The sequence below is a fragment of the Vigna umbellata genome, chromosome 4 (assembly GCF_029865625.1).
Source record: "Vigna umbellata cultivar VRB3 chromosome 4, Vumbellata_1.0, whole genome shotgun sequence".
NCBI lineage: Eukaryota > Viridiplantae > Streptophyta > Magnoliopsida > Fabales > Fabaceae > Vigna > Vigna umbellata.
The window spans coordinates 2,201,705-2,214,474 of record NC_142168.1 but is presented as its reverse complement, the minus strand read 5'-3'; the positions used below and the strand labels follow the sequence as shown (position 1 = coordinate 2,214,474).

The 12,770-nt window shown below is 32.2% G+C and overlaps 1 protein-coding gene and 1 pseudogene across 1 annotated transcript; one reads left to right on the top strand and one right to left on the bottom strand.

Moving 5' to 3' along the window:
• Positions 1–3,662: 3,662 nt before the first annotated feature.
• LOC148198969 (uncharacterized) lies at positions 3,663–6,384 on the bottom strand (annotated as a pseudogene).
• Positions 6,385–11,116: 4,732 nt separating this feature from the next.
• On the top strand, positions 11,117–11,497 carry LOC148198968 (uncharacterized). The gene has a single exon (XM_088111909.1). It carries the CDS (start codon positions 11,117–11,119, stop codon positions 11,495–11,497), a length of 381 nt encoding a protein of 126 aa, XP_087968035.1.
• The last annotated feature ends 1,273 nt before the right edge of the window (positions 11,498–12,770 follow it).

The following is a 12,770-nucleotide window of genomic DNA, read 5'->3' as shown; positions in this document are numbered from 1 at the left end:
ATGTGAAATAAAGATCGTAATAGCTAAAATATTATTATAATATTGATCTTGTCAAAATAATTATTATAATATTGAAAATAAGTCCAAAATATTTGAAAACGGCATATTTATTAAAAAGAATATTTGTATTCCTTTACTTTTATTTATACTTTTGAACTGTAATTGTGAATATTTTGACTTTGTATTTCTTTTTCATTAATAAGTTGCACATTATTTGCCCTTTTTTTTTAAGTAATAATAATAAGTGTTCCTAGAATTGCGTCTTTCGTCTATCGTATTTTATGAAACATAAATATTAAGGGATTGAAATTGAAATATGAAAACAATCTGAACTAAAAGAAAATCACGAATGATATTAAAAAATTAAATTAAATAACACAAATAAAAAAAAGTTGATATTTAAAAAAATACCATAATAATTAAAGTGTATTCTGTAATCCTAATTACATTTTATTTTATTATCCTAACTAATGGCTGAAAAGTGTGATGTTGAAGAGAATTTCTTATTTACCAAAATGTTTGATCAGAATAGAACGAAATTTTGATAGTTATACAACATAAAGTGTCATGCTTCAATTTGTTGAGAAAGAAAAAACAAATTTCTTAAATTTATCCTTCAATTATCATTATTTTATAAATTTTATCACTAATTTTTTAATGTTATATCATTAATTTGTTTCATTTTACCAATTAGTTAGACATAAGACAATGTTATTTTACAAAATTGGTAAGAAAATGACATTGAGTTTTTTTACTGTGTAACCCATTATCACTTTGTTAGAATCAGTAAAAAATTAATTACAGCTTAAATCTTATTATGAGTGTTTTCATTTTGTTTATATTCAATATTTTAATAAAAATTCATCCACTGTTCCTTAAATATTAATTACTTAAATAAAATTATATTATTTATGTTAATTTTATAAAATATTTTATATTTAAAAAAATAAAAACAATTAAAAACTAAATAACACAGATCTTACCAAAAAAATAACATAAAACTATGATTATCGAAATAGTTTTCATCTATAAAAATAAAAAATCATAAAGTAATCAGAATGTCAGAACATAAATAATCAAATAATCGTTTAAAAATGTTAAAGAGAATGAATATGATGGTTTGATCCAACTAAAGTAGAGTTTAATTGAATGTTAGCATTAGCTTGAAAATGAATTTACTTTAGAGAAGTGCTTTAGGTTCTCTATAATGTCTTTTTTGGGTGAATCCAAAATATTCCCTGTATCTAAGTCAAAAACTAATCTTTTAAAATCTTAAATCTAAAGTTGATATCTGTCAATAGATTTTTTCATATACACTCTTAAGTTTCTGACTACATGCTAAAAGAACAAAATTACTTATCAATACAGATACACCTTTGATCTGAGGTGATTTCTAGCATTTCAAAAATAAATTTAAGAAATAATATTTGTTTGCTTTTGTCAGCAATGTTTCTTTTAAAATGCATATTATGGCATCGATATTCAAAAGAAAGTTTTCAAAATAAATGTTGACAATTATATCATGATATGTTACATCACAATCAAGTAGATAATGCAACACCCTGAGATACATTGAACGAGGGAACAAGTGGCATACTGTTGATGCAAGCTCTTTCAAATTGAAATTCTGAAAAGCGCAATGAGTTGATTTTGAACGTGTGTTTCTCTCACCTCTTTGATTTTGGACGATCAAGCACGTTCCACAGCATTGTAAGATCCAAAATTGTATGATACTCAAGCCTGTAACCTTCACAATTCGTTGAAACTCCTGTTGGTAAACCTGCGGAAATGTCTAATCTATAAATATTGTCCACATACGAAAACAATGTCTATGTTCATTGAATTGAAAACAAAGTGCTTGATGTTTGCCACAATTACATTCAAGCAAACATTTCATTAACTTCATTTGTCATAGTCAATGCAGCGTGTGATGTTGCAAGATCACAGACAAAGTGGGAGTGTGCTCTCTGTTGCTATCTGCTATTTACCATTGCCTTCATTAACTCTTAGTTTGCATGTAATTTTCAATTGTTTTTCCCCAACAGTAACATAGAGAAGCCAACCTACAGGAAATGAACTTAAACCAAAACAACATCATGAAGTGAAAACATGAAGAGAGGTTTTAGAAGTTTCACAGGGATTAGAGACGAGACCAATTTACAATATATAAGTCGATGCAAGCCTCATTTTACAAGCAAGTTTTATAAAGTTGAATTAAACTTAGAGATCACTTCTTAATAGAGGTTCCTAGTAAGTCATTATTTCTGTTCATACTAATTTCCTAGTGTTATGCTACCAACTTTAGTCCAAAAACCTAAGGAGATTTGTTTTAATTTACTTATACAGAAATTGTGTAAGTGGGCCTAACTCCACATCTTAAGCCACACATTTTTTGTATAAACCTTTACTGAATATTCAACGCCTGCGTGCACCAACCTCTCTACGTTTGTTGCCACATATCTACCAATGTGTTTACACTCTATGCTAGACACTAACCCATCTTGACCAATATGCTAGTGTTTTACCATTTGTCACTTGGATCGGACCATGTTTGTAGCTTATCTTTTTTCTTAAGAGCCAAGTCATATCTTATTGCTCACCAGTCACCACAAGGCTGGTGACCTGCTTGTCCCACTGCTCCTCAACCACCATTTCTCGAATGATTGTCCAATTCCAATCAATTCAACTCCAATACCACTTGTAAGGCCATTAATAGGAGTCCAATGTTCACCGATCCTTCCATTTTAAATGGTCCTGAGGTCCTCACCTTGTCCATTTCTATCAGATTGCTAGACTTCTTCACCCATGTTGCACTTCTGATTTCAACCACATCCAAAGGGAAAGATATTCCTTCTTGAAAGACTCTTGAAAATCAAAAGTTCCAGCCAAACTTTTCTTATATGATGAGACTTGATACTAGTGAACTATTGCAGGTTTATAGTGTCATAAAATATTCTATTGATATGGGTCCCATGGCTCTCCAACTAAGAAATAACAGCACACTTATTTGTACGACACTATTAAGCCATTTAAAGATGAAGTAGGATTTCTAACATTTAGGTAAATCCTAGGATTGCCTTTAAAACGTGGATGAATTTCTTCCTTAAATTTATTTAGGCGTGATCTAGGATGGCAGCATCATATCTGTGAAGATTTTGGTTTGTTTGTTTGGAGTGTAGCACTCAAGACTTTAAAGAGGAAATATCTAAACTTGGACCTTTCACTAGATATGTAGACAGAGTGCAAGCTATTCTAATTTTTTTTTTCCTTTTGCTAAATTACACTATCTTTCTTGTACCTTTTCTCCTCCCTCCCCCCACCCCCACTTTAATGGTAAAAACAGAGAAGGAAACTATCAATATTGCAGTTCATAAGATAAGCTAACATTAAAAAGAAATATATACGACATGCATTATCATAGCAAGAAAAAACTTTAGTTCCACGATAATCCAAATCAAAACGAAAATACCTGCTCAAGTTCCAGCTTAATCATGATGGCCTAATCCCATATATATGAAGGTTATGTGCTTCCTCCTAATAAGCTGAAAATGCAGGGAGGAAGAACTTAATGATGTTCTTCTGTGATATAACCTTTTAGAAGAAAACAGAAGTGATTGTTCCCAGTCCATAGAGTTATATCTGTTATGAACATGATGCATAAATGGATTCTAAAACAAATAGTTTATGACGGTTAACATGCAAGGTTGCAAAGAGGTTGGCCTGCATCATATTTTCCCAAATCTCTGTTTTCCAAATTCCAATGAAAAGTGAAACAGAAGCAATGCATTGCCCCTCGCAAACAGGTCTATGAAGAATATTCTAGATGTGAGGGTTCCTTCATATCAGCATTTGCTGTATTTTATTCATTGAATTTCTCGACATCAAACCCCTATCCACCACATGATTCCAGAAGATCAGTGACACTTCATTTTCCCTAGCATCAGAAGTACTAAAGCATCTATACAGTTTGACTGTGATCATCAACCTTCTCCTTGTCATCTCTTCTAACACACCCAAGGAAGCACTTGCATTCCCTGCTTTCCAATAAGCATATGCAAGACTGGTATAGATAACACTGTCACCTGATATACCCTTTCCTTCCATTTGATTGAATAACTTTTCAGCACATTCAACCCTTTCTAACTTGCATAACCTTCTTATCAATGCCCTGTATACTGAAACATCTAGACAAAGACCTCTACTCAGAAACTCATTTGGTAGTGCTAAAACTGCATCCATATTGTCTTTCTTACAGTAGCAATCTACAATCCAAGTGTATGTACAATAACTGAGTGTAAATCCAGCATCAAGCATGCTGAACATTACCTCCTTTGCAGTTTCCACCTCATTTGTCTTGCAGAATCCATGAATCAGTGCCTTATATGTAAATGGATCGGGTTTTAGTCCAGATTCTAACATCTTGTTCTTAAATTTCAAAGCAGATTTCATATCTCCAATCTTGCAGTATGCATTAATAAGTGTGTTGCAAGTGATATTGTCAGCTTGAACTTTCCTTTCACTCATCTCAGTCAAGAGTTTGTTGGCGTCCTTTATCCTGCCATCTTGACAGCTTGCGCAAAACTGAATTATAAGTTACAACTCCAGGGTACAATCCCTTACACTCCATCAGTCCCAGAATTTTCAGAGATTCCTCCAGTTCATTTGTTTTACAGTAACCATCAATCAATGTAGTATATGTCACATGATTGGGAGTTGCATTTTTTATTTCGCTAAACATCCTCATAGCTTCTCTCATCCTGCCTTCTTTGCAAATCCATAAATGAGAGAGTTATAACTTACAATATCTAGGTTTATCCCCTCTTTTCCATTCTGCTCTGGATAGATAAAGCCTCATAGTGCAGACCTTTCTTGCAGTATAATGATATCAAAGTATTATATGTGAAGATATCAGGAAGCATACCCTTTAAATCCAACTCATTTAATAACTGTTCTGCCCTTTCCACATCTCTTGCTTTTGAACAGGCATGGAATAAACAATTGTAAATGTACATATTGGGAACAACCCCAACTTGAACCATTCTCCTGTAAATTTTCCACACCATGTGAGTAACCCCGTCCTTTAACAAGGAATTCAAAAGAACAGTGCAAGCATGCAAATGAGGTTTGACTTTATGTAACCTCATCTGCTCAAAAACTTGTATTGCATCATGTGTCATCTTTGACTTAGCATAATGTATGACAAGCCAGCTCAACACTTGAGAATTGACTTCTGGGTTTTCATGAGTCCTCACCAAAGTGCTCAAAACTGAAGGTGATGGAAGAAAATCCCTGTTCGCAATTTTTTCAAGCATATGATGTGCAGTTTTGAAATGCTTATGTTCAGTGAGGATGTGAATCATGACCCATGAACATTGCAAGGAATGGCTATAATTTGGGATGGAGTCGAGCCATTTGAAGAATGGGAAGGAATGAGAGAGCCCATAATCATAGAGTGAGAGCTGCAACAGTACCTGGTGAATGGTAGAAGAAGTGAAAGCAGAGGTACTCTTCACCTTCAACAGATTGCCCCAGTTACCCTTGATCACAATTGTGCACACACTATCAATAAATTGCTTATGACTCCCAATGAAAACCATGTCTGGCAATATGATCAGTTAGGCAGCCCATCACTTTCATTTCACAACCATACTTTGGTGCTACGCTTAGTTTTTTTCAATTTGTTTTTCTTGCTATGAGTTGCTCTTCTCATTTCTTGAAAACCCTGAGACGTAGAATCTGTCATTAAAATATTATCCAATAAGAAAGAATTAAACTAGTGTGAGAACGTTTATACTAAATTGAATTTTTAAGTATGTTGGTAAAATGTTATAATTCATTCTGACATTAGTAGAAGTTTTAAATGTGTCGAGACTAGTTGATGGTCAGTTTGGACTCGGCAAATTGAGATAAAGCTTGTAATTGTTTGTAAACAAAGCTTCACAATGTTAGCTTTCAAATGACACCTCATCTCCTTTATCTAAGTCGGGGCATTAATCAAACACAGGGTGTGCATCTTATTCAGAAAGGTAAATCTCCTAAGAATATTTGCATTACATTAATATCTCAAGAAAACAAGCCATGGACCAATTAGCCACCAACCAAGCGAAAAATTGAAACAGCGAAATTTCAATAATACTTATTTACTGAACAATCCAAGGCACAGAAATAATTTGAATTGAAAAATGGGTAAATAAATAACGAACACTAGAATTCAAAAAGACAAGAAAGAAACCTCAAAAAACAGGACTTTGCTATTGTAAGCTGTGGCAGGAGTATGGCAGTGTAGTAGTCGGAGAGTGGCGCTGCTACGGTGCGATGAACCGAGCAAGTAGGGGGTTGAGGAAAGCCTTCCTAGCTGGTGGCGGCGGCAGCGGCGGAGTGCGACGTAAGATAAGTTTGAAATATTTTGTTTGGGTTTGGGCCGGGTCATGTGATCCAACCCTTTATTTGATGGGTTGGGTCGGGTTTATAATCCGGAAATATGGAATTTTACTTGTCTTGGGTCGGGTAATGATCACCCGATACTTCTTCCTACGAACAAAGTAGGTCACCCATAAAAGTCAACCAAAAGACTTATGTCTTGTTCTTTTAAGTGGATTTGAAGGAATTTGAAGATAAATTTTTTTGTCGTTTATTTGAGTGAATTTGGAGGTAAATGAAAGTGAATTTTTTATTTCCAAATTCACTCTCATTTACCTCCAAATTCACTCAAATAAACGACAAAAAATTTATCTTCAAATTCACTCAAAAGATAAGGATATCTAACAAATATTCTTTTATAATTGTATATTAGTTATAAGCATTATCAATTAATATTAAAAATATTAGTATAATTGTTATGATTGATATAATACTATAAGATACACTTTTAATAGTAGGCTTAATAGCTTATTTTGTCCCTATTTTTGGTGAGTTGTGCCAATAAGGTCTCTCTTTTTAAAAAAAATGTCAATTGTATCCTCACTTGTTAAATTTTGTTTTAATCAAGTCCCTTCCCTTAAATACTCATAACGGTTTTATTCTCTCTCTTATGCTTCTCTACAATGCAGCAGACTTTTCTGTCAGTGCTATCTTTTCGTCCTTTTATGCAGTGATACTTCCAATTTCAATCCAAAAATACTTCCAATTCCAATTCAAAGCAAAATGCACAATCTCCATTTTTCCACCTCCATTATATCACATTCGTTGATTATCCAATCCCAAAGACTCTTCTATTCTTTCCCACTCATTCTCCACCTCCATTTTCAGCAATCAATTCATCCATCAATATCTTTTATTCTCAACATCGTTGCCATCAATTAACACAATACACACAAATCATAGAGAAAAAATGGGAACAAGAAATTGATTGGGAGAAAAATGGTTGAATGGTAGTGTTAGGGTTTGCAAGAGCCACGACGTCAACGACATCGCCGATTATAGAGGGGTGGTGGCAAGAGGAAGCTTGCCCTGACGATGTTTGTACATAGAAGAAATGGATGGAGAAGAAAACCCACACGCAGATGAACGATTTCTGGACAGTGGAACGCAGATTAGGCCAAGCCTAAACCTAAGGGTTTCTTTCTTCTATCACAATCTCAGAAAAAATCAAACTTTTTCTTAAATCTGTCAAAGCCAAAGGTATTTGTAGCTTTTTCAGAAGAAAAGACATGTTTTTGACTCTTCCAACATTAAGCTTCTTTTCAGGAAAAAAAGACACTCTATCATGGGATTAGGAACTACTCCTACAACCCTTTTTTCTAATTTATTTTGCAAAACTAAATTTAAATTTCGTCACGATTGAATTTCCAACATTTCCAACATGTGCATGCACTGCAAAATTAATTTGTCAGGTTTGATTTCTATGCCGATAAACCAAAATTCATGTATAATTAGGTTTGATTTCTATGCCCATAAACCAAAATCCATCAGGTTTGATTTCTATGCCCATACCCTTTTACTCTTTTTGTATATGCTATCAGAAAATTAGGTTTTTTTCACCACCAATAAGGAATAATTAGTTTGACTTCTCTGCATATTATGATACCTGGTGTTTAGCTCTCTTTTTTTTTATCACATTTTCTAGTGCAATATGACTTATGGTTGTAGAATTTGCATGCTATATTTTCTCTCTCTATGAATTTATAGTGTTTACTCTTGGCTTTTGCAGGTGCCTCTATTCAACTGACTATATCTTTTAAAGCTTTTGTTTTTTCATTTTGCAATTGAATTTACTTGTTTCAAGTGTATACCAATTTGGTTCCACAGTTTTCGGGCATGATTTATGAAGAATTTCAGAGAAATATGAGGGTAAACTTAGTACTCTGTTAATTAATTTGTGTTTCTGTTCTTGTGTACAAGCTCAATAGGTGCAATCAATTATACAAGTTTAAGTATTTTGAATCTTTCATAAACTCTCTCTGCATCCATAAACTCAATTTGTTATATTTTGTGAGTAGAGTTTTCTTATTGCTCATATTTTTTTTTTGGCTTTATAGGAAGAGGAAAACCTTTCCATATTTCTATATTTTCTTACTGCTCACTGTCAGGCCCCATACCTGGAACAAGTTGCAGCGTGTTTTAATTTTTAGCATTATTAAAAGACACATTGCACAGGATCCAAGTAATGTTTTAAGCTTGTGACAAAAGAAAGAGAAAAGTCTGCTTTGGGAAAGAGGAGCAGAAGAGAGAAAAAAAAAGTTAACGTTGTTTGTGTGCATTTAACGGGATGGACGACGTTAACGCAAAATTTAGTAAGTAAAAACCAATTTGACACACTTTTAAAAGGAGAGACCTAATTGAGAAAATTTTGCAAAACTAGGGGATAAAAAAGCCTTAATAGTAATACAATAAGTATTAATGATATAATAATAATAATCATTATTATAAAAAATAATATATAATACTATTAATGATAAATTAATTATAATAAAAAATAAAAATATTTTTAATATTTATTTTATCATTATAATTTTTGTGGTTAATATATAATTATTCTTTTAAATATTACATTTGAAAAGAGATTTAATATTTTCCTTGTATAGTAATAGTAATAGATTGACAATGAACCAGGTATGTTTGTTATGCTGGTATGAAAAAATCAATGTAATAGAAATATTTGAGAACGTCTATAGTTTCAAACTTCTTGTTATCAAAATCAACATTGTTCAAAATCTAAAGTCTAAATATCCTATTAAATATATAAAAAAAGTTAAACAACATTTAAGAAAAAAAGAAATACTCATTACTTTCAAAATTTTATGATAAAAGTAGTATTAATTTTTTATATAAAAGTTTCGTCTTCTAATTAACTTAAGGTAAATATTAATTTTTCAACTAGGGATTATTTTTTATTTAACTACACTAAGTATTATCTTGATTTAATTACCGATGGTGATAATTTTACAAGAAGTGGAATGAATATGTGAATTATTTTTGAGCATTTTGAAGAGTAAGACATATATGAGTTTTTGAAAATATTTTATGTTTTGAAACATGGATGATTTTCAAACAAATTTGTTAAAAATTATTCTATTTGATTTGTTATGATTAATCAACAGATAATTTCTTGAAATTTTAAAAGATAATAATACCAATAATTACATTTTTGTAAACTTATATAATTTAAAGTTTTTCATTTTTCATAAGAAAAATTATGATAATAAGTTAACTAATTTAACTTTTATTTAAAAAAATATCATTTTTCCTTTCATATATTTAGTTTGATTTTTTTTAATAGATATAATTTGATTATTTTTCATAAAACTTAATTTCTATGGGTTTTATGTGATATTCTCATGTTCGAATTCTTTTATTTTTAGTTTAATAAAATTTTATGGGATGACAAATAATTGATAAACTTAATATCTTATGAATATAAGAATAATTAATATGTGAAATAACATAAGTTTATATAAATTAGATTTGTCTCATTACTGTCATATCACTCCTCTTTGAAAACCCTTCATACGGGAATAAGCATAGTGTTTGAGTTCCCTTGATTGTTGAAAGAAAGAGCTGGATACCACATCATTGAAATATTATTCACCAACTTCTTTCATATTCTTAATCTTTTCATGGCATTACAGAAAATTTTCAGCCATTCATGGCAGACATAACTGCTCTTTCTTCAAACACAATCTTTACGGAAAAGAGAAGAACAACACTCAAAAATCTTAAGATGAGAACGAAAGTGTTGATAGCTGACAGAGATAATGCTGATATTCTCTTCTAGTAAATCCTGCATCTCACTTTTCAATATATTTTCTCATTCTAAAACTGATAATTGTGTATAGAAGACTTCCAAAATGTCCTTTGCATTTGAGCATTTTCATGTTGGAATGAATGACTAGCAAACCATTGCCAGCAATGATCTTTCTCTAACGATACTAAATGAAAGTGCATCTTTAATCATTAAGAGGGTCATGTACAACAAAAGACATCATTAATCATTTGAGAGTCTTGTATGACAAAACACATATTGTGGAACATTGTACATAGATAACATTAGAGGCAAATCAATCGACCTATCCATTATCTTCCACAACAAATACTTGAGACATGTGAGGTTCCATGTATCCCGAATTGCATTCAAAATATCTTGTTTTCTTCAATATGTAACTTTTAAACAAAAGTTTCTTCAAATGTATTTTGCTAAATCATTGAGAAGTTCATGTATGACAAAATGTAAAAACGAAAACGTTGCACACAAAAAATGATATGATTCTGATAATTCCCTGTGTTACTTTTCATTGAATTTTGATGACTTTAAATAGCCGTCGATGAGGCCTTGGCCCGTTTACAAAATCATGGATATAAAAAACTACATGCAGAATATTCCATCTTGTATTTCTTCCATTTGTAACTTCTAAACAAAAGTTTATTCACATGTATTCCAAATCATTGAGAAGCTCAAGTATGACAAAACATATATTCTTCCATTTGTAACTTTTAAACAAATGTTTCTTCACATGTATTTTTCCTTCAAGTATGACAAATGTACCACTCCCAAGAGATTTCAAACAGAAAAATCAAGAAAATCTTAGAAAAGATTGTTCAGTCCAACAGAAAAGATTGAAGTAATAGATTGAATGATGCTCTTTAGGCGCATAGGACGGCCTACAAAGTACCCATAGGGATGTCTCCCTATCAGGTTGTCTTTGGAAAGACATGTCATTTACCTGTAGAGATAGAGCATCGAGCCTACTGGGCTGTGAAAACTTGCAACTTCTCTATGGATCAGGCTGGAGAGGAAAGGAAATTGCAACTAAATGAACTTGATGAGAACTCTAAATTCTACAAGGAGAAAACCAAGGAGTTCCATGACAGCTTGATAGTTAGAAAAGACTTCGTGGTTGGGCAGAAAGTGTTGTTATACAATTCTAGGCTCAGAGTCATGGGTGGTAACTTACGTTCAAAGTGGATTGGACCTTTTGTTGTTACTAATGTTTATTCTTATGGTACGGTTGAAATCAAAAGTGAACCCACATACAAAAACTTCAAAGTCAATGCCGGCTGAAGTCTTTTCTCAGCCATCCTTCCTTGTTGGATACAGTTGTGATAACTTTTGAGCAAATGTTTCTTCACATGTATTTTGCCAAATCATTTAGAAGTTTAAGTATGACAAAACACATGTTCTTCCATTTGTAACTTTTAAACAAATGTTTCTTCTCATGTATTTTGCCAAATCATTGAGAAGTTCAAGTATGACAAAGCACATATTCTCCCTACTTGATGGTTGAAAAATCAATAGACATACCATATCATCAAAATATTGTTCATCAACTTCTTCCATAGTCTTACTCTTGCAACACAATAAATAAAACACCTCTTGAAATGAGAAGGAAGATAGTGATATCTCATTCTTAAAGCAGGGATAATATCAATGTCCTCTTCTGAAAACTCTTATATCACTTTTCAATACATTTTTCCATTCCAAAATTGATGATGTTTGAAAAGCTTCCAATTGTCTTAAGCTAAAGACAATCCAAAACCAACCATTTTATATATTCCAAGCATGTTCATTTTGGAATCCATGCTTCCTAAACAATTGTTAACAATTATCTCATCCTAATTGATCTTTCTTATGTTCTTCTTCTAACCGCATGGTAGAAGTAAAAACACTAAAAGATCTAGTTTCACTGAAGCTCATACTTAACAAGAGTTTGCAAAGAGTCCCAACATCCATAATCTCATTCCAAACATCGTCCAAATCATGAAGAAATTCCTTCCCCAACAAACCTTGAAATCAAATTCACATTCCATTCTAGGCTCAGTGTATAAATGTTGGACAAGCAAGGTCTCACAAATCTCACTCATACCCACGAAGTAAATCTCACTCATACCCACGAAGTAAATCTCACATTCCAGTGAATTAAAGATGATTCCTTGGTCATGGTCTCCATCATATACAACAGTTTCACCCAGAAAGCATGTTGACAGCTTTTTTGACATTAACATTGACACCAGAAAAATAGCTTCATTGAAACCTGGTAAACCCCTTTTTCTTGTAACAAGATATCCTAAGTTTTGAAGGACTAGTTGATCCTCAATTCAACTTCAAATGAACTAAAGCAAGATAATAGGAGAAACGCCATACCTTGATTGAGATCTAACAGCTAGCATGTGGAGATTTTATTGTAAATCTCATACATGGAAGCCATCAGAGCATCTTTGATAGCATCAGGCCATGCATGTTTTCACATGTTAAGCTCCTGATCTTCATCATCAGCATTGACTCAAGGAGTAAGGTTTCTTCCCTCAACTTCACCTTTAGATGGAAGAAAGAAAGG

What these genes read in the sequence shown, in the direction of transcription:
- LOC148198968 (XM_088111909.1), top strand. Translation starts at nt 11,117, where the DNA reads ATGTCTCCCTATCAGGTTGTCTTTGGAAAGACATGTCATTTACCTGTA.